This window comes from Terrapene carolina, unplaced genomic scaffold, assembly GCF_002925995.2.
Source record: "Terrapene carolina triunguis isolate 2854851 unplaced genomic scaffold, T_m_triunguis-2.0 Scaffold633, whole genome shotgun sequence".
In the NCBI taxonomy this organism is placed as follows: Eukaryota; Metazoa; Chordata; order Testudines; family Emydidae; genus Terrapene; species Terrapene triunguis.
The window spans coordinates 611,133-633,379 of record NW_020664984.1 but is presented as its reverse complement, the minus strand read 5'-3'; the positions used below and the strand labels follow the sequence as shown (position 1 = coordinate 633,379).

At 56.3% G+C, this 22,247-nt stretch overlaps 1 protein-coding gene across 1 annotated transcript in view; it reads left to right on the top strand.

Moving 5' to 3' along the window:
- Positions 1 to 262: 262 nt before the first annotated feature.
- LOC112108278 (disintegrin and metalloproteinase domain-containing protein 33-like) overlaps positions 263 to 22,247 on the top strand; it is a 74,585-nt gene continuing 52,600 nt past the window's right edge. Inside the window, exons 1-2 of the mRNA XM_026659541.2 lie at positions 263 to 413; positions 5,501 to 5,583. Coding sequence (XP_026515326.1) covers positions 281 to 413; positions 5,501 to 5,583 — 216 coding nt within the window. The 5' untranslated portion in view covers positions 263 to 280. The remainder of the gene's footprint in view (positions 414 to 5,500; positions 5,584 to 22,247) is intronic.

Here is a 22,247-nt window from a genome sequence, read left to right as displayed (position 1 = left end):
ATCACAAAGACCAGGCCCGAGTCTCTTGCCGTGCGGGGAGCTGGGGGGGACCCTGGGAGCTGCAGCCAAGGGGGGCGCTTAGCAGAGTGTCTGTTTCTCATTAGACAAGCCCCACGCCAAGCCCTAGAGCCGAACAAGGCCACGGCCCGCTGCCTACAAGCCCCAGGATGCAGCGGGGCCCCAGCTGGCGGCGACGAGGTGGGGCGGGGGGAGGCCGGGCTGTATAAGAGGCCGGGCAGAGGCAGCGAGGCTGCCAGGCAGAGGGCAGCGCGCCGCGGGGATGGAGACGGGCGCCCCCCGCAAGCCCTGCTGCCGGCGTGCGCTCACGGGACCCCTTGGGGAGCGTTTCTTCCTCCTCCTCCTCCTCCTGCTGCTGCTGCTCCCCGGCCCCGCGGCCGCCTCCGAGGCACCAGGTAAGGGAGAGCGGGGCGGTCGCAAGGGCAGATCCCCGAGGGGCCCGGGCCACGCCGGGGGGATGTTCCCAGAGGGGCCCCCTGGGTCTGGCTGGGGGGAGGAGGTGGGTGCACATGGGGTGCAGGCTCCCGGGTCTGGCTGGCGGGGTGGGTGCACATGGGGTGTAGCCCCCCGGGTGTGGATGGGGGGTGGGTGCACATGGGGTGCAGGCTCCCGGGTCTGGCTGGGGAGAAGGGGGCGGGTGCACATGGGGTGCAGCTCCCTGGGTCTGGCTGGCGGGGAGGGAGGTGGGTGCACATGGGGTCTGGCTGGGGGGAGGGGGGTGGGTGCACATGGGGTGCAGCCCCCTGGGTGTGGCTGGGAGGAGGGGGGATGGGGGTGGGGGTGGGAGCCCTCCCGGGTCTGGTTGGCGGGGAGGTGGGTGCACATGGGTGCGCCTGGCAGCGCGCTGGGACTTTGAATGGAGCCGGCAGACAGCCGGACAGGAGCGCGGGCCGAGGGGGCTGTGGCTGGCGATGTGAGCGGAGCTGGGGGTATCGTCCTCCTGCCCTAGTGGAGAGGCTCCTGCTTTGCGGCCCCCGGCCAGGCAGGCTCCGCTCCATGCCTCTATATGGTCGTGCTGGGGGATCAGGAGGTGGCTTGCTGCTCGCAGCCAACTTCTCTCTGCCCTGGGCTGGGCTAGCAAGCCCTCGCCCTGCAGACATCGGCTCCGGGGGCACATCCATAGGGTGCCCCTGTCGGACATCGCAACCAGTGGCCCCTTGTGCCTCTACAGGGTCCCCACCCGAGTGGGGTGGAGAGGCTCCCAGCCTGCACTCAATCCGCAGCTACCCCAGCCACCACTCCCAGGGGCCGGAGCTAGGTTTCCTTGTGCACCCTCTTTAAGATGAAAACCAGCTTTTTGAAAGGACAGGAACATTTTCTGGGAAAGTTTTTTTTTTTTAAATCTTTGATGTTTTCTGCTATTGACTAAACCGAAATGTTCGGTTTGGTCTCCGTTTCTGGCGTGTGCGGGGTGGGTTCCCTCCAGAAAAATGAAATGAAAATTTTCTGCTTGAAATGTTACGAAAACAATTCTGTATCCTTTGGATTTTTCTTTTTCTTTCTGAAAACACACTGCATGGTGTTGAGCAGCCGTGTGTTAAAAGGCCCCTCAGAGCTGGGTGAATGGGGGGCGGGGGAGGATCCTGGGTTGGCAGAAATAATTGATCAAGTTTGGGGGCAGGCGGGAGCTGTGAACGGGGACCGGAAAGCTTACTTCGAGCGGGACAGGGACTGCCTTTAAGTGTTTGTACAGCACCTTGCAGTGGGCCCTGTTCTGTGACTGGAGATTCTAGGCGCTACCCCAATGCAAATACATAATGACAGCTATATCAACTGCAGGAAAGGGGTGCTTCTGGAGAGCATGTTTGCGGGGGGGGGGGGGGGGTTGTATGTAATTCCCTGAAAAACAGGGAGATGGATTGGAAAAAAAGTCCCATTGTAATTTATTTGATTTAGATTTTAACAGGGTACCATGTCAGGGTCTAAGCCCCTCCCATTCACTGCAAGGACAGTTTTCAGCACAGCTAGGATCTTAGCATAATAATGAACAGCCATTATGATATGACCACAGGCCTCCCCCAAATAATCATTATAAACAACTCCCCGTGTCCCATCCTATCTCCAAACACCCCTGGAGAAAGGTGGGCTTTGCAGCGTATCCAGCAAGGTTAGGACCCCTGCTCAGTTGAATGGATGGAAAGGCCCTGATCCTCAAAGGTAATCCATTTGAAATCAATCAATTATCCTTGAGGATCTGGGCCTCACAGCCTGTCTGTAGGTTCCTGGAAGCTTCCCTAAACAGCTGGAGGTTTCAAACTTGGGTATTGAACTTGTCCTTTCTTTACATGGTTGTTTGGCCTTTTCAGTGTAAAGATTATTTCTGCCTCCATCAAAAATCTGAAGCCACAGATTGCCCCCAGCCGTGTCAGGAATCCGGATTCTCTGAGCAAGAGTAGGAGCAGTATAGCAACAGTTAGTTCTGCTTTTCCCCTTCCTTCCCTTTCTGGGTATCCTGTAATGAGGCCTTAGAAAACCACAAAGGGAAATGATTCCTAGGGGTTGGGATGCTGGCCTATAGTTCTAATCCAAGCTCTGGCAGCTTTGAGGGTAAATCACTTCACTGCTCTGTGCCTCAGTTTCCCTGCCTGGGAAATAGTCATTTACCTCCAGGGCATTGAGGCTTAATTAGTGTTTTGTAAAAACGTTGAGATCCTCCCACGAAAGCTGCTCATAAATTTGCTCTTCATGCAGTCTATTAAGCTACCGTTTGAGAAAATAAAATCAATCTCAGACCCACCCAGTGTCATATTCATGTTACAGAACAAGACTTCAGGGCTCTTCGGTCTAAGGCCTGGCTTACGCTTAAAAGTTCGGTCGACATAGGTACGGCATTTGCGGGGGTGAAAAATTCATACCCCCGAGTGCCGTAGCCATTCTGATCTAAACCCAGTGGCAACCTGGCTAGATTGATGGAATAATGCATCCATCAACCCAGCTACCATTGCTCGGGGGCAGGGGTGTGTGTGTGTATTACCTACAGCGACAGGAAAACCCCCTTCTGTTGCTGTAGAAAGCATCTGTACTATGGCACTACCATGGTATAGGTAGGGCACCATCGCTGTGCCGTTGTAATGCCTGTAGTATAGGCATGGCCTAAGAGACAAAGATCGAACAAGATCCATTGGCTGGAAGCTGAAGCTAGACCAATTCAGACTGGAAATAAGGTGCAAATTTTTAACAGTGGGGATAACTAACCATCAGAACAATTGACCAAGGGTCACCATCGCTGGCAATCAAGATCCGATGTTTTCTGTAAAAGATCTGCTCTAGTTAAAACAGGAATTAACTCGGGGAAGTTCTGTGGCCTGTGCGATGGGGGAGGGCAGACAAGATGGCCTAACAAGCTGTAAAAAGAACAGGAGTACTTGTGGCACCTTAGAGACTAAAAAATTTATTAGAGCATAAGCTTTCGTGGGCTACAGCCCACTTCTTCGGATGCATATAGAGTGAAACATATATTGAGGAGATATATATACACACATACAGAGAGCATGAACAGGTGGGAGTTGTCTTACCAACTCTGAGAGGCCAATTAAGTAAGAGAAAAAAAACTTTTGAAGTGATAATCAAGATAGCTCAGTACAGACAGTTTGATAAGAAGTGTGAGAATACTTACAAGGGGAGATAGATTCAATGTTTGTAGTGGCTCAGCCATTCCCAGTCCTTATTCAATCCTGAGTTGATTGTTCCTTATTCAATCCTGAGTTGATTGTATATGTTTCACTCTATATGCATCCGAAGAAGTGGGCTGTAGCCCACGAAAGCTTATGCTCTAATAAATTTGTTAGTCTCTAAGGTGCCACAAGTACTCCTGTTCTTTTTGCGGATACAGACGAACACGGCTGCTACTCTGAAACCTAACAAGCTGTGAATCTGTGTGACATTGACACAGCTACGCTTTTGATACTCTTGTTATTGTAGCCTTGGTTTTAATGTGCATGTGGTTTCTGACCAAATCTTTAGCTGGTTTTAGACCAAACCCTGGTTTTCAGAAACTCCACCCTTCACATCTCCCTCAGCCCAGTCTGCTTTCAGCTATTCGCACCGAGGAACTGAAACAAGCCGGTGGGACCCTGAATTAAGGAGGCCCTGCTGTTCTGATCCTAAACCCTCCCCTTTGGGCTGTGACTAAATCCAAACTTTGACTGAAAATGCGTTGGTTTGTACAGCGTCCCTGTCGCTTGAGGTTTTGGAAGATCTTGTGCTGTTTTGCAAGTTTCCCGTCTTTCTTCAGCAATAACAGATTTGTTTGTTTATAAAATTGAGTCATCAGTCACTGTTGGTTATTCTGCAGTCAAACGCAGTGGAATTGTTATGAAAACTCGGGGGACTCGCGTGTCTCGAATCGGGTAGGGGAGCTACACGCATTGCCTTGTCTTGGGGAGTTGGGAAGGGTCAGAGGAAGTGATGATGGGTGGCAGGTCCTTTCACCGCTAGACTGCAGGCTCAAATACAGGTTGGAGATCAGTGAAAGTTGTTACTTGCGGCTGTTTGGTGACCTGTGTGAAATGAAGTGGAGAGACTCACTCCGTGGGTCAAATTCCTTGCTGGTGTATAGAGGCCAAGGATTGAACTGGGTCATGGTGAATGAGCTCCACTCTGGATGTGGCCCCAGAATAGGGCTACAGCAAAGTGATGCAGTGGGGTCAGTGCCGTGCCTGCTGGGTGATTTAACTAGAGCTTTGTGGTCTCCAGTCGGGCAGTCTGGCATCTTTCGCCAGCAATGCGTTTGTATTCAGGGTGCAGACGTTGTGCTGGCAATAGGCACAAGTTGTGAGTTTGGATCTGGACCAGCGCTCCACCAGATTATTATAGTGTACTGATTCTTACATTCCTGTAGCGCTTTTCGGGGCGGGGGGGCTCTGCCCGAGAGGAAGGATGGGCCAGTGGCTAGAATGGTCTCTTGGGAATTGCAGGACCTGCGTTCAATCCCCCTTTTTCACCATACATTTCCCATGTGACCTCAGGCAAGTCACTTTAGTCTCTATGTGCCTCAGTTCCTGTAATCTATAGAACGGCACTTCCCTATTTCACGGGGAGAATAAATGCACACATTCATAAGTCCCCAGGCCAGAAGGGACCACTGTGATAATTTAATGTGACCTCCCGAATAATACCTGCGAGAGACCTTGCCAAAGTAATTCCGGTTTGAAGCAGAGCAGATCTTTTAGAAAAACACCCAGTCTTGATTTTAAAATTGCCGGGGATGGAGAAACCACCAGGACCCATTAAATATTGCGAGCCACTCAGTCGTTATGGCCTGTGTTGTCACATAAGTGCCTGAAATAGATGGGAAAGTTCTCAAAGGGCTTGGCCAGCCTGGATTCCTCAGCCGCATTCTGCCAGTGCAGTCGGAGGGGAGTCCAACCGTCAGCACGTCAACGAGAAATGTTCCGATCTCTCGATTTTGTTCTCTTGCGAGGCGGGGAGAACCCCTGCCCGTGTTCTCTGCACCTGTTCACCTTGACATTCTCGCTTGCAGGGCTGCCACTGCACGGAGAACTGGTCACCCCTCACTGGCTTCTGAGAGGACGCAGCAGGCGAGCTGTCAGCGTGGCCGAAAAGGTGGGTGAGATTGAAAGCATGCATGTTTCTTGGTTCCCCCTCCAGCCATACCCTGAGTGGTCTGGGACATAAAGGGTTAAGCCAGGGCTTGAGCAACATGCTCTTGTATTGCGAGTGGGAAGCTCTCCTTACCCAGTGTCCATGTATGGGGCTAAGAAGTCAATATCTGCACAATCTGAGCTGTGAGATATTTTTTTGAAGAGCTCTTTTGGCCCTGTAGGTTGCTGAAATAACCTTCTCCCCACAGTGCAGTGTAAGGCTGTCCCCCTGCCCCTACAGGCCGGCAGCCCCAGTGCCTCTGCTGCTGCTCAGAGTTTTGGCCAAGGCCAGTTGTTATTTAGGGTGTGAATTTCCTGCTGGCAATAGGTACCAGCTGTGAGTTTGGATCTGGAACAGAACTCCACCAGCTTATTAGGTCAGTTTGCGCAGCTGCTGTTCGGCCAGGAAACTGACTCGATTTCTGTATGGTTCACGCTGCTGCTGCTCCTTGTGGAAAAGGGCTACTCTGAGGAGAAGGGCACCTCAAACACGAGAGGCTGGGTAAGGGGCAGAGTAGCAGACTCCTGGCTGTCCGGGGATTCTGCAATGGCAGGGGGAAAAGACTTCTTTCCTGTTCCAGCAGGCAAGTGGCAATGAAGATCTGGCTCTCATGCAGTTGGCTCTCTGGTGAGAAAACCCCCGGAAAGCCTCCGTTGTCTCAGCAAGATTGTTTCTGTCATGTTACTAGAATCTTTGTGGCTAAGCTGTCCGCTGCTCCTGCAATACAAGGAGCAGTTGTGAGGAGGAGGCCTTGAGTTTCAGACGAGGCCTTGAGTTTCAGACGGATGTGCACGTAGCCTGGAGGGGCTGGGTGAGGCCGCCACTGTGTAAATAGCCTCCTTAATATAGGGCCTTTCATCCCGAAGGATCCCAAAGCACTAGAGACCCTTTGTGCGGGGAGCAGTGAAATGCACGTAGGATCTGTTCTGTAGTGGCTACGTGGTGGTCTGTAGGTGGGAAGTGGGAGAGGACATCTTTGAATGCAACCCCAGGCGGACTCAGGAGGATGGAATGTAACTTTTGATTGAAGTTCGGCCAGGACACTGGGGGAGACCCTTAAAGACCACGATGGTTCAGGAGACCTTGGAGAGATGGACAGTGCCGAGCAGTGCCTGGGGCAGCCCCACCTGGCTGGCCTGTGCTGCTTTGCATGGTGGGTGCAGCCTTCATTTGCAAGGCCGCCTTTGCAGTCACCAGTGTTTTCCCTTTTTTTTTTTTTTTTTCTCAAACGTGTTTTGTGTGATGTTGCTCTGTGACCTTCCCTGGTTCTGCCCGGGCCTGGCACGGATCCCAGAGCTCGGGTGCTGGTACTCGTCTCGAACAGCTGGCCTCTCAGCCGCTTGGTACAGGCGAGTCTCAACTTACGCTCATTTAACATGTGCAAATTCAGCTTTGTGCGGTCGGCAAAAACAAAAAAGAGAAAAATAACAATTTAAATACTGTACTTGCAGTGCGGGCGATTCCGCCCGCCATTACACTCAATGTAATTTTGACTATACGCAATTTTCGCTTTACGCGCTGACAGCGGAACGTAACCCCAGCGTAAGATGACTCGCCTGTATGCTCTTGTGCTCACCATCTTGGTTCATCTCCTGCCCCAGCTCCCAGGTACAGGGGTCAATTGTCTCATGTCCCCTCCACGTGCCTCAGTTTCCCCCTTCAGTAAAATGGGGGCAACGTTACCAACTCCTCACCTCCCTGGCGAGGCTGTGAGGCCTCATTGATGTCTTGTAAAGCGCTCTGAGGCCTTGGGGTAATAGCCCCCGGGTGGAACATTGAGGTTGTTAGTGGCCAATGAATGATTGAATTCCATGGTGAGACGTCTTCATCCAGCAGCTGCGTCCCTCGGCCGGCTCCTCTCCCTGCCCGTAGCAAGAGGGATCAGCACCAGGCGTCCTCCCACCTTAGCCCGCGGGGTTGCTATGCCTCCCATGGTCCGTTCATAGGAAGGGATTGCTCCATTCCCAGTGAATTACAGCAGCGAGGGGGAGAGGGCCCAGGTCTATATATAGGCCAGAGGGCAGTCAAGGCGGGGAATGCGGGATAGCCAGGAAGTTTATTTATATTGCTGCTTACATCCCTCTGCCTGGAATCCACTCAGAAGATGCTGGGACTGGGGGAAGATCACTGGGAGAGACTGTGTGTGTGCGCGCGCTGGGGCCCTGGCTTTGCACGGGCCATTGGAGGCAATGTTAAAACATCACTTACCAGCGGGATTACAAGGAGGGAGGGGCGAGACCCCTGTTCATTTCCTGGCATCTGTTCTGCCTCAAGTGACTCCAGGCAGAGCAAGACAAGAAGGCGGCTGTCCTGGCGGGGAGGGAGTGCTGCCTGAGAGCAGGAAGAGTGTGTGTAGGCAGGGGGGTGGATTGTGGGAACCAGACTGGGGTTGGGGGAGGGCAGATCTGCATTCTCGGCGATCTCAGGGGATCAGAATTTCCAGGCACTAGCTCTAAAGTGGACATCAGTACTGTGCCCCTCACCGTGGGATCTTGGCGCTGAATGACAGTTGTTTCGAGGCAACCCCCTGCTTACACCAAGGACAGGGCTCTGCATATCCTGTCTTATTTCCCCCTCGCCCCCACATCAAACAGCCTGCTTAGACTCAACGAGGCCACGTGAATGGTCAGAACCCGCCTGTTTTATGAAGTACCTCTTTGGAGCTGGCGTGCCCCCAGCCCGCCAGGGCACGGCGCAGCCTGGGTCGCATGCAGTGAAGCCAGAAGCCCAGCGCTGCTGCTGGCGTGGCTGGGCTAGTTACTATTCATGCTGTGAGATCAATCTCTGACCGCAGCGTGTGAGACGGGGGGTGCGGGGCTAGTGCAGGGTGCCCATTGCCCAGAGGGGAGGCTGGAGCTGAGCAGGGGCTGGGTAACATCCAGGCTGCTAATGAGATTTGTGGCTCAGAGAGGTGAGGAATCAAATCTCGTGCTGCCAGCCTCCAGGGGCACAAAGGCATCTTCTCCTCCCCACCCGTGCGTATGGCCGTGCACATCTGGCTAGGTACCTTCCTCCAAAGCATCAGAGGTTGGCACCTTCCAGGCATGGGGGTAGGTGGGCCCAGGCAAGGATTCAGGGCCCCAAGTCCTGTGCAAATAACATTCTGCTTTTCCCTAACACCCGCCCCGCGAGGGTCTCTGAGTGCTGTGGGGACATGAGTGAACGCGGCTTCGCAACCCCGCCGTGAGCTGGGAAAACAGTATCCCTGTTTTAGAGATAAGGAAACTGAGGCATGGAGCGGGGGGAAGTGACTTGGCCAAGGTCATGGGGCAAATTAGTGGCAGAGCTGGCACTAGGCGATTGGGTACTTTACAAGTTCCAAGTTAGGTTCTTTCTAGCCCGGATAGCCTGGTTCTGTGTTTTGCCTTCCTGCCTCAGTGGTGACTCGGATCCGCTCTCCCTAGAGGTCTGGAGACGTATCATGGAACAATCCCCTTCGTCTCCTGGGCAAACTTGATCAGGAGGCATAACGAAATCCAAGGGCTGGAAGTTGAAGACAGCCAAATTTAAACCTTGATTTAGACAGCTTTAATCCAGCTTCTGTGGGCAACTCCACAGCCTGTGTGTGCGGAGGGAGAGGGGTGTCAGGCTGGTTGGTCAGGGTGGTCCATTCTGACCTGGGAGTCTGTCAATCTATGAATCCCCTTGTTCATCCCCTTCCTTCCGGGAGAACAGGTCGCCCGCCTGCCTTCAACCTGCTCATCTTGACAATTGCAATTCTGCATTAACACTGTGCCTATAATCAAATCTCCATCTCCAGCCGGTCGCCTGAAGCGGGTCAGGACGGAATCGTTTTCCCCCCCGATGCACAAATGATCCAATGTATTGTCTCCCCCTGCCACCCCACCCCAGCCTCAGGGGCTTCTGAAGCATCTGAGATTAGCCCGGCTGGAGACTGCTCTGAGGTGGGACAGAGAATCCACTTATTAGATGCCGGCTGCTGTGTCTTGCTCACGTGCTCAGGGTGACGCTGGTGGCCAGATGTGGGGCTGGGAAGGGATTTCTCCCCATGGACCTTGGGGTGGATCATCTGGGCACAGCTCACTTCATCAATTCCCAGCCGTGGCACTGGTGGCACCTCAGTCTCCCCTGGTCTCTCCCGGTGGCTCGCAGGACTGAAATGCTTTGGGCTAACTAGCGTCACTGGCTCAATGCAGGGGTGTTTGGGTGATGTTTAACGGCCTGGCACGCCCAGGAGGTCAGACGAGAGGAGCCAACGCCCCCTTGGACCAGCTTGCCGAGGGTTGTGGTGACCCCCCTTCGCTGGGGATCGGCAGATCTAGGCAGGAAGATCCACTCTCGTCCAGCCAGAGCGAGGGGCCTTGGGGAATTAATTCAGGGGAGGGCTGTGGCCTGTGCTGTACAGGGAGGTCAGGCCAAATGATCACAGCGCTTCCCCTCTGGCCTGAAGCTCCATCCCAGGGGCACAGTGACGGGATCTGCCCAAGGCCAGGAGGCTTTGCTCTGTTCCCCACGTAGCAGCTTGTGCAGGATCCTGGGGGTTGGGGCGAGTAGAGGCAGGGAGAAGAACTAACCCCGCCTTGGAGCAGGTGCGTGGGTGGCCTCGTGTTCACTGTGGTCTCGCTGGGGGGGGGGGAGGGGGGTGCTCCTCGCAGGCAGCAGGGCGGACGTCTCTTGTATCCTGTTTCCTTTCTCTCCCCCTCGCTCTGCGTGCATCACCGAGCCGGCTAACCTACTGGCTGCTCTTGCCAGCTGCCGCCCTTCTGCCGTGGGGGTGACACGAGGAGAGAGGTCGGAGGTTGCTCTGACTGGCCATCCCGGTGGCTCTGATCAGATACCTCTGTGTCAGCCACCACCCTCCCCCTAGACCACGAGTGCTCTGTGCTCTCACCGTGACTCGGGGGAGAGCACGGCAGGCTGGGGCAGCGACAGCCCTGGCAGGAGGAGCGTAGGGCAGCTGGACTCTGCAGTGGTTGCCTGGGCCCTAGGAGAGCCCTGTGTCTCGGGGTGGGGGGAGAGGGGGCTGCCTGTGAGTGGCCGAACGGGCTGAGGGGGGAGCTAAGAGGCAGCATGGCCCCGTGGATGAGGCACTGGACTGGGACTCAGGAGACCTTGGTTCAGTTCCCTGCTTAGCTACTGCTGTCCTGTGGGCCTTGGGCAAGTCCTTTCCTCTCTCTGTGCCTCAGTTTCCCTCCCACCCTTTGACTGTGCAGATGGTAAGCTCTGTGAGGGCAGGGATTCTCTTGCTGTGTGTCCGCACAGCGCCCCACGCAATGGGGTCCCGATCTCAGTTGGGGCCTCTGGGCCACTACACCTGATGACAATGGTATCCCAGGCTACGTGGTTTTGCAGGAACCAGTCTGGACCTCCTCTTGCTGACCGTGTAAAGCGAGAGCAGCCTGTGTGACTATCCTGGCCTACGCCCTAGTACCAACCGCGTAGGCAGAGCTGGGTGCTTGGTCGGTGTGTGTAAATGTCTCCGAGGAAACCAGACCCGGCCTCGTTCTGAACCATCGCACAGTCGTTGGGCCGAGGAAGCTAGAACTGGCTGGGATCCTCCCCGTGGCGCTAGCTACTCTGCCTCAGTTTCCCCATCTATACAATATGGAGAGAGAATCCCTTCCTGAAGTGAGGGTGGGGAGGATTAGTTAGTGCTTCTAAAGTGTTTTGACTAGGAAAGCCCTCTAGAAGGGCTAAAGGTTACGAAGACCCGTGGCCTGAACTGGATTTTAGAGCCAAGTCCTAGTTCGTTTGAACTTTGGGGGCCAAACACCCAGAGCAGAAATCTAAGGTGGTGAAATTTATCCTGGGATTGGAGGGAGGGTATAAATCACATCACTTTAGACTGTTAGATCCCCTTTGACTGACACCCTCTTACCTGTTCTGTGTACTCCAGCAGCAACCAGAGGCCCTGATCAGAATCAGGCCCCGTTGTGTGAGGTGCCAGACAGCCCCATAGTAAGAAACAGTCCTGCCTTAAAGGATTCATCGTTGGTTCTGAGTCATTTTAAAAGGTGCTGGGCTGTTTTCCCGCAAACGCAACAGCAGGGTCTGCCCTCCTCTGCCCCAGCAGCCCTGCTCTCTCCCGGCCCCTCGGGCCCAAGTGCTGCACCAGCCAAGACCCCTGTCAACGCAACGAGGCGAGCTCCAGAAACGTTGTGTAAGGGAGGACGTCCATTGCATGTCAGCACATCTGAGGCTGGTGGATTTTACCGGCAGCCTCTTCCAGATCCTCCATGGGCAGGTTCCCTCGGCACAGGTTGCCGAATCCGGTCTCCGCTGTTCCCGGCACTGCTTGGAAGGCCAGTGCCCAGCGGGTGGGACATGCCGCCATTGTGACTGGGAAGGGGGTCAGGGCCTGTACTAGGCACAGGGCAATGCACAATCAGGCCCCGGAGTTTTGTCCTGCTTCTGCCTTAGATATAGGTACTTACTGCGGCACTGGGGGAAGGGCGTGTATCTGAGCACCCCGCAAACCTTAATGTATTTACCCTCCCCAAGCCCCTGGTAGGTGGGACAGTACCATTGTCCCCATGGTACGGGGAGGCTAACACCCAGATCATCCGAGATATTTAGGCTCCTAACTCGCACTGAAATCAATGAAATACCTCCAAGACTTGGAGGATCTGCCTGAATGACTCTGTGGGACTGTGGGCCTGCGGTCGAGCAGGGAATTGAGTGTGAGTCTCCCGGACTAGTGCCCCAATCGCTGGACTGTTGTGTGTGTGTGTGTGTGTGTGTGCGCGCGCCAGCCATACAACAATCTCTCTCATCTGTGTGACGTTCCAGCTGAGAATTCCAGCTTGCAACCAGCAAGATTGTCTCTGCTGAGCTTGCCTTGATATCTCTCAGTTCCAGGCTGCAGAGGGGTCCCAGGAACTGGACCCACCCGTCTTGCCATGCGTTATCACTTCCACGTGCCCTCCATGCGGGCAGAAGGGGGTTGATTTCTCCATAGCTCCCACGGCAGCCTCGGTGTCTAGGTTAAGGCACCCAGCAGCCGCTGATCTCACGGGTGCTGCCTGAGCTGGTGCCTCTGGGCAGGGTCGCCAGTTGCTCTTAGGTTTGGCGTCGTGAGCCGTGCAGTGATGGTGCAGGCGGCCTGGGTGAGGCCGCGGGCTGCGGAGAACCAAAGATCATTTTCCCTCAAAGGAAAACAAAAGGCTTTGGCCTTGGCTCCTCCAGCAACAGCTCTGCGGTTTTTCTGATCAGCAGATTGAAAAAGAAAAATACTCTTGAATTCCACTCGCCGGGGATGGGTCTCCGCCACCGCGGCTCCTTCCCCAGCTGCTGTGAACTTCGCCACCGCTGGTGGATTTTGGACGGGCTGTTGGAGCCTGGAGCTGGAGTCTTGCGCAGCGAGTGTCCCCAGACAGGACTCCTTGCAGGCGCCATGGGGAGAGACGTTTCCCCCGTTTGCTTCTAGCCTCGGCAGTGATGGAAACGCCAGCGTCTCCTTAAGCCCCTCGGGCTGCATGGCTGGGAAGTGTCTTGCGGCAGAGGACAGCTGGCGGGCGGGGCTCACTGCTGCAAGGTATGCTGGAGGCGAATGGCTTTGCCACTAGCTGAGATACAGGCTGTCAATCCTCATGGTCCAGGGCACGCGCCCAGTTCAGCGAGGAATTCCCAGGGTGGCGCAGTTATGCCCATTATGGATGGGAGCCTTAGAGCTCCCTCAGTCTCCGAGCTTTGACCCCTGTTGGAGAAGCCCCAGGACTAGAGACCTAGCAGGGGAGACTGGTTCTGTCTGCTGCAGGGGCTGCTGGGGGAGGGTCTGTGGCCTGTTATACTCTGGCACTGTGAAGGGGGTGGAAGTGACACCCCAGACACAGCTGTCCCCCTGGCTCTGCACCAGCCAGGCCCCCAGTGTCAGGGGTGTGCCAAGAGTGGGGGTGGCTGGCTGGTGTGCAGGGCACTTGGGCTATTTCTCTGCCTCCAGGGGGAGTGGAGCGTAAATCACTGGGGCCTGGGCAGGGGCGTGTGGGGCTTAAAGCCACCTTTGCTCCCCCTGCCCCCGGTCTATGCCAGGGGCAGGAACTGAGAATCGGGCGAGGACTCTGAGCTGCAGTCCCGGGCCGTTGCGGGCGGCAGCTTCCTGTGTCTGACTCAGCCCGCCCAGGTGCCGGGCAGTGCCCTCGTCTGGTTGCTTAAAGGCAGGTGCCATCTCTATTTCCTGTGGATAAGCCGGTGCGCTGGGTTGTGGGGCTCTGGGGCTGCCGGCAGAACCCGCCACTCCCTCCTCTCCGCTAGGCAATGCTGGCCGCCCAGGAGCCCTCGCCAGCCGGCCCTGCGGACCCCGCTGCCGCCTCCATTACTCAGTCCCGTCCTGTCATTTCCATGGGCATCTTGTGATAACCCATCTCCCGGGTGAACTAAAAATCCTGGGGGGAGTCGACATCTGCTTGGCTTGAATCTGTCGTCTCCCCCAGGGACCTGCAAGTCCATCTGGCTGGCAGGGGGGCCTGCCTGGGTCCTCTCCTTACTCCGCACCAGAAGTGCAGGGGCAGCTGGCTTTAAAGGGGCCACCTCGGTGTTGGAGGGCGCTTTGCTGACCTCCCCCTGGTCTTTCCCAGTATCTCTATTCAGCAAGGATTTGGGGAAGCCCTGTGAAGGCTATTGGACAGTCGGGGCTGGCTGGCTGCGGCATGCAGCGGATAAGGGCCCAGTCCTGCTCCACTGTGGGCAACGGGAGCTCTTCCGTCGGTTTCTCAGGAGCAGTCTCCAGCCCCACGTGACTAGATGGACTGAGCAGGCAGAGAGCAGTTCCCTGTGCGCCGCCAGAGGAGACTGTAATCTTCCTTTGCGAGTGACCCTCGGCCCTTCTCATCCCAATACCTCCAAGCTCATCAGCCCCAAGGCACAGAAGAGGAAACTGAGGCCCAGAGAGAGGAATTCCCTTCCCCATGCTCACACGGGGAGTTTGGCATCACCAGCATACTAGTTCCAGGCCTTCACCACCTTCTCTGCCAAGGGCTTTGAGGCTGGTGTGTGTGTGTGGGTGGGGGGAGCTTTGTGAGCATGGCCCTTTAAGAATTCAGTTTGACAAGAGCATCCTGCCAACAATTTGCTTATGCAAACACACAGTGTAATTGCTGGGGAATTTGAAGGAGCCAAACTCCACTGAGGGCACTGGGGAAGGGGAAAGCAAAGGGGGATTTGAGGGGGAGGGAGATAGGAAGAAGCGGGGGAGAACTGGGACCCACCTGGGGGGTAAAAGGGAATTGAACGGAAAAACGCACAGACCATATTTGGCCAAGGCAGCGCTGTCTGTATAAGATCATGTTCTAAAAATCCAGCCCATTCCCAGCATTGCCAAGGGAGAGGGACCCTCTGCTTCCCTCCCCTCCTCCCCCTGTGAAATCACCGCAGCGCTGCGCCCGGCTGGCGCGGGGAGCTGAGTGGCCGTGTTTTGGGAATGACTAAGGGACTCCCAGGGAAAACGTGGATTTTTTTTTCCCTGTCTGCTCTGGTCTCCTTTTTTGGAGCTGGGAAGATTTTCTGGTGGTGGGAGCGGGACTGGTGCGACATCCTACCTGGCAGTTTCAAGGCCCCTCATGACCTCTCCCCCATGCTGCCACCATGTGGCAGTGAGTCTGGCATAGGTGTGTATAGAGGCCAAGCCCCTCCGTCTTCCATGTATTTCTCCTGCCGGCTGCCCTGCGAGGAGGGGCAGTGCTGGGATCCCCACTGTGCGGATGGGAGCTGAGGCGGGGAGAAGCCAGGGATGACATTTTCACAACTGCTTAGCATGGCGGCCCAGATCTTCAATGGCTCCTGAGTTCTATGGCCGTTTAGCGCCTAAATACCTTGGATGCCTCATTTTCACAAGGAATACAGGCACTTGCGGGAGAGGTTTTTCAGAGGTACAAATGGCAGCCGGGCGCCCAACTGCCCCTGGCGTTCAGGTGGTGTCTGGCAGCCAGTCGCCGCTTGTGCCTTTGCAAATTCCCCCTTGGCAGCCTGAGTGCCTCTGACTTTCAGTGAGACGAGGCGGGAGAGGGAATCTCTCTTATTGGACCAACTTCTGGTGGTGAGAGAGACCAGCTTTCGAGCCACACACAGCGCGTCAGGCTCCTAAACCACTTAGGCCAGGGCTGATGAGAGGGGAGAGGAAAGAGGGGACAATTGTACCAGAGCCCCGAGCTCAGCCCTCCCCCCCCGCAAATGTCTGTAACTGAGGTGAAATGGGAGGGGGTGGGGCCCTAGCAAACATGATGTACCAGGGGCCCAGTCCCCGAAGTGCCTGAACTGCCACATCTTCTTTCCTTAGTGTTTTCTCTCTGGATTGGGCCACTCAGAGCAGATTTGTGCCTTCCATGAGGAGAGCCCTGCCCCTACCCAGCCGGCCTGGAGCCCTGCAGATGACACCGAAAGTTGCACAATAAGGAACAAACTGCAGCCTCGCTACGGAGGTGGAGCCTGCAGATCCCACCGCTGCCTCTTGGGTGTATGGCCTATGCATTTAGCATTGCTGGTCTGGCAGCCTGGAGCCCTCCGCTGTGGCAGCACCAGCTTCCTTGCCCTGGCATAGAGACCACGGCCAGGTCGCTCCGTTACCTCCCTGTAGGGGCTGCCCATAATTAGCCCCACTTGTGGGCATGGCTTTTTCACTTCCCAGGCCACCAAAGAGCCCTCAGCTGGTGACAGTTTCTAGTCACTACTGGCCTGGATTTGAACCCAGGGCTTTGCGGGTTCCCGAGTCAGAGTCTGAAGTCTCAGGCTCCAGAGCAGCACCCGTGGGCTTCCCAGAGCAATGTGCTGGGACTTGGGCTTCCCAAGGGCAAGGCTGGGGGTCTGCTTTATCCCGGGAGCTGGGGCTGTCTGTGATCGAGAAGTGCTGGCTGATTAAAGAGGGGAAGGTTGTCACTGGACGTGGGTGGGCCTTTGAATTGGGGTGAAGACATGGCAGTTCCTCTCGCTCGTCTTGCCTCCTGAGTTTCAGCCAGCATGCGTGGCGATCAAAGAGATGGGAAGGCGAAGCCCTTCATCGGGAGTGGATTTCGCTCTGACGGCTGATTCTTTCTTGTCCAGGCAAAGTCCCTCCTGGCTGTGGTGCTGCCTGCATCTTGAGTGTAAGGTGGGACCCGTTATGAGCAAAGCAGGGGTGAGAACGGCCCTGTGCCAATGGAGCCATTCTTGGAGGGATACGCGGTGTCGACAGAGAGATGTGTTTGCTTGTCTGTCTTGCTCTCCACGAGAGCCTCCCCATACTAAGTGTCACTGCAGTCCGGCCCGGCAGCCAGCTCTGAGCAGCGGCCGTTCTATGGGGATGGAAGCTATGTGGATCTCTGAAGCCCACATCGCCCTGCTTGGCACCCGGGGCTTCATTGCAAATGTTCTCTAGACTGCCTAGCAAGGAGTACTGCAGAAAGGGATCTGGGGGTCATAGTGGACCACAGGTTAAATATGAGTCAGCAGTGTAACGCTGCTGCAAAAAAAGCGAACATCATTCTGGGATGTATTAGCAGGAGTGTTGTAAGCAAGACACGAGAAGTAATTCTTCCACTCTACTCTGTGCTGATTTGGCCTCAACTGGAGGATTGTGTCCAGTTCTGGATGCCACATTTCAGGAAAGATGTGGACAAATTGGAGAAATTCCAGAGAAGAGCAACACAAATGATTAATGATCTAGAAAACATGACCTATGAGGGAAGATTGAAAAAATTGGGGTTGTTTAGTCTGGAGAAGAGAAGACTGAGAAGGGGACATGGTAACAATGTTCAAGTACATAAAAGGTTGTTACAAGGAGGAGGGAGAAAAATTGTTCTCATTAACTTCTGAGGATCGGACAAGGGAGGTTTAGGTTGGACGTTAGGAAAAACTTCCTAACAGTCAGAGAGGTTAAGCACTGGAATAAATTGCCTAGGGAGGTGGTGGAATGTCCATCATTGGAGATTTTTAAGAGCAGGTTGGACAAACACCTGTCAGGGATGGTCTAGAATCTAGATAATACTTAGTCCTGCCACGAGTGCAGGGGACTGGACTAGATGATCTCTCGAGGTCCCTTCCAGTCCTGTGATTCTATGATTCTCCACCCACAGGCAGTTCTCCCAAAGGAAACAAAGCCTCTCTCCTCCTCCTTTGCGAGGACCTCTCACTGGCAGGTGAGAGGCCAAGGGACCCTGCCAGTCCCAGTAGAGTAGAGGAATCTAGAAGTGGCTGCCTGTCAGTAGGTGGTGGGCTGTAGCTGACTTCCTCGTGCACAGGTGCTCCAGTGAGCTCTGCCATTCGGGAGCAGTCTCAGCAGAGGCCAGAGATGACATGAGCCATGGAGACTGAGGTGGGCCAAAAGCTTTGTTACCTTTGCAAACTCCAGAAACTCCTTCCCATGAAGCAGCTGGCTGGGATCCCTCCGGGCTGGGATCGCTGGTGCCTTTCTCAGGCCTGGCTTGTGAGGGAGGTCGCACCAGATGATCACGATGGTCCCATTAATCCATGTGTCTAAACAATGGCAAAGCACCAACCCTCGCAGTGGGCCCTGGAAGGACGTTCTGGCTCGGAGGGGCTGGCAGCCCGCCTGGGGCTCTCCCTCTGCTCTGCCGATAAGCACATGGCTCTGGAATGACAGCAGTTGTGCTGGGAAACCGGAGCCTGACTCAATGTGTCGTTTGGCTTGCGAGGGCCTTGTTTGCTGAAGGGAAATGTTAAACCGTTGTCCGTTGGGAGGAGCAGAAAGGAGGGGCAGATTGCAAGAGAGACATAAACAGAGTCAGTAACATCAGGGAGAGACATAAACAGAGATCGAGCCCCACGCCCAGAGAGAGACAGAGAGACAGAGAAAAGGATCCAGCTTTCCGGGCCTTGTGTACACACCGCCCAGCTCTGGCTGATGTAATCCCGCCCACTGGGGGCACTCGCGCGGTGGCGCTCGGCTTGGTGTGAGCCTCGTTGTATTTGGGGCCACGGCTCTGCCCAGCACCGTGCTGCATCGTGGGCAGGGGCGGCTCTATGTATTTTGCCGCCCCAAACACGGCAGTCAGGCGGCTTTCGGCGGCGCGCCTGCGGGAGGTCTGCCGGTCCCGTGCCTTCGGCGTACCCGCCGCCGAATTGCTGCCAAAGCCGCGCGACCAGCGGACCTCCCGCAGGCACACCACCGAAGCCTGCCTGACTGCCGCCCTCATGGCGACCGGCAGGCCGCCCCCCACGGCTTGCCGCCCTAGCTACGCGCTTAGTGCGCTGGTGCCTGGAGCCGCCCCTGATCGTGGGTAGGTATCCCAGGGTACCTTGCACTGCCTCTGGGCTTACTCCCTTCGGCAGTTTTGGGTGCAGATTGTAGGATGCTTCCTGGAACCCTGAGGAATTGTGGGAGAAGTGGGGCCAAACTCCCACGGTCCCCCCTGTTAGATTCACTTGGTGTTCAGGTAGGGTGACCACCTTAGCTCCCCCCCATTGCCATGAGGCCCCGCCCCTGCTCCTCCTCTTCCCCCGAGGCCTCACCTCCAGCCAGCCTGGAAGCCAGAGCTGCCCAGGGAGTCCAGGCTGCTGTGGGGAGCCCCAGACCCTCCACCTGCCCTGGGTGGCGTGCCATGGGGGGCAGGGACATGGGCTGGGGCTGGGGCTGCTCTCAGGCCCGACTCTGGTTTTGGGGGGGAGGAGGGGACCTCAGGGGTAAGAGGTGGAGTAGGGGGTGGGGCCAATGAGGGGCGGGGCATGCGTCCCGCTTTTGCCTTGTGAAAAGGTGGTCGCCCTATGCTCGCGGCCAGTTCCCGGCTCCCCTCTAGCTGCGTAGCGGAGGCCTGGAGAAATGCTGCACTCCTCTCTGTAGGGAGAAGAGTGCTTTAGAGCTGAGACAGAATGTGGGAGCCCACGACACGTCGTGTATCAGCCCCTGGCACAGGCGGTGGGAGTTTTTGGAGTCACTTCAGCACCCGAAGATGGAGTGTGCACGGGATATTTCTTTCTGATCTGTTCGGTGATCAGCTCCACCTGGCAGAGCGCTGGCCAATCACCAGACAAATGCACGACGCAGGTTCATGCCGGGCAAACGCAAGCTCTTCGTTCCCGCCCCGGTTCTGTGTCAGAGACTCTGCGGATGAGCTGTGAATCTCCCCCATTGCCTGGACACTGTCCTGCAGCACTGTGATCCCAGGGCCTCGGTGTATGGGCAGGAATTGCTGGTTCTAGCAAGAGGTGCGAGCCGTAGGGGCAGCTTGAAATCCCAGGAACTGCCCCAGTTGGAGTCCAAGGCCCTATGTTGAAGTATCGATCCCACGGGGTGGGGTACTGGGCACAAGTCTGTGTCACCAGGTTGCTGGGCATGAGGCTTAGCGGAACCTTATTTCAAAGAGAGTTTTTAGCCAGTGGCCCCAGCCCACAGAGCATGGGTGTATGGGGGGAAGGGCTGCTCCTAGCCAGGCAGAGCTGCTGTTACGTCAAGGATTTGTACCCTGGTGCCAAGCCCCTGTGGAGATGGACCACCCTGGTGTGAAGCAGGGCTGGCTCCGATGGGATCTGTGCCAGAGCCTCTCGTGTGGACAAGGCCCTGGACTGCGGGCCCAGCCCAGAAGCCTGTAGCGTCCTGGGGAAGCTGAGTCAATGATTTCCTCCCCTTGCACCCGGTATTTTTAACAGCTGTGTGTTATACAGTGCCCGGAAGCTGAGATTTCTATTTATTCCCCTGCCCTGGCATGACAAACCCTGTAGTCACCCAAGTGCAGGGCTCGGATCCCAGCCTGAGGAGACTGAGACGCCGGGCCCTGCCTGGACAACTGGCAAACCAGCTGGAGGGAGCTGTCAGGGTGCAGAGGAAGGGGAGGAAATGAACAGCAAGGGTCCAGTTCTCCATTGTGCCGTGCAGCCATTTACCACCAGTGCAAAGCGCCGGGGGCTGTTTCACGCTCGCTTTGCACTGGTGTCGGTGGCTGTGCAAGTTAATGCAGAATCAAGCCCCCCAGGCGCAGGACTCAAGGTGTGGGAGGCTGAGCTGGTGGGGAGGAGAAGGGGGAGGAGGGAAGTGGCAGGGCTTGGAGGGATGGGCGATAAAAGCAAGAGCTCTGGGTTGAGAGGAAGAGCTCTTTGTGGAGTGGGGAGGGGAGGTTGTCCTCCCTGCTCTCCAGCTGTAGCAGGGCCCAGGGAGCAGAGCTGCTGGCTCCCACGCTGGCTGCAGGGAGTCTCCCCTGGCGTGAGCTGACCACTTGGATTCCTCTCTTGCTTGTAAAAATTGCCACGGTCCCCTGGGTTCTTACCCTGTGGGCTGACAATCGCTAGCCAGCGTGGGTTGGAATGGGGCCAGCCCCAAGGCATTGCTGGCTGGGTTGTAGCTGTGATGTCTTGTCCCACCCCAGGATGGGCGTCTTAACTCCTGGGGACAGGGGATGTTTGCTCAGGGCTGGAATTCAGTTTTCAGGGAGGAAGGCTGGCCTAGTGGTTAGGGAGTTGGACTGTGACTTTTAGAGACTGAGGTCAATTCCCTGCTCTGCAACAGACTCCCTGTGCGTCCTTGGACAGGCCCCTAGTATCATCTGCCCGGTGCGGTAATAACCCTGGCCGCTTCAGTTCACTTCTTTGGGGCAGGGTTGGTCCCTTCCTAGCACAGCTGGGCCTGGATCGTGCAAACACTAGGAACTATTTTTGTCCGTGGGGAAGAGCTGTCCCTTTTCCGATCTGGGGTGGGGATCCCGTCTCGTCCCTCTGTGTCTTTCCTGGGATGTTTCCAATTCATTCTCGCGCGCATGCGTGTCTCTGCAGAGAGTCGTCAGCCACCCACCTCTCAGATGTTCTTCGTCTCTCGTTTTCCACTGGTGTGAAAATTCCACGTTCCCCCGGTGCTGCTGTCGAATTCAGGGCCCCCAAAGCCTCCCCCTGAACCCCCTTTGAACCCCAGCCCTGGAGGGGTGTCCGGCTGCCTTCGGAGAGTTAAGATCTCCCAGCTAAACCCAATAGGGTGGTTTTATTTCTGGAGGGAGGAGCTGGACTGCGTTCATGCAGCGCTTAGGCATCAGCGGAAGGTCCCTCAAGACCAATAATGCCCCGGGCGGGGACAGTGAATTGAGCCTTTCTTTATAGACTGAGGCTGGAGCGTGGTATCGACCCCCCCCCCCCCATCAGGCCGCTCGCCATTGGAAAGTTGTCCCCATGTGACCGCTGTCTGGGGGCCACTGTGAAAGGAGGCGGCAGGTTTCCGTCCCAGTCCCAGGGCACCTCCTTGAGAGCTGGCAGACTCAGAGACTCCGGAGCTGGGAGTCTCCCTTTGCCCAGAGAACTGGTCCCTCCGGGGCGGCTCGGGCTGCCCCTGCTCCGTGCCTCACTTGCCGGGACTTTCTGGGCAACACCTTGCACCAACGCTGGATCCACTTCACCGGCCTGTCCACACGATCCGTCAGCGCGCGGCAAGCCTGGGTGTGAGCGTCCTGTGCACCAGCCGGCCATGCGGTAACTGCCGTGTGGAGCCGGCTGCCCTGGGCTCCGTACTGCGATGTGACGGGCCCCTGTCGGGAGCCGCGAGCGGGAGGGCAGCCGGGACGGGAGGTGCAGAGCGAGGGGCAGGTGTGAGGTCAGAGGTCCGGTGGGTGAAGCGAATCCATAAGAGGGGTTTGAGCTGGATTTGGGCTGGGGGAGCCGAGTGATGGCCTGAGAACAGGCTTCCCTGGCCTGAGAGAGCAGGGGCTGGAGAGCGACGTCGGGTTGGGGGTTTCAGGTGTCCAGGTGGGAAGCGGCGAGGACCC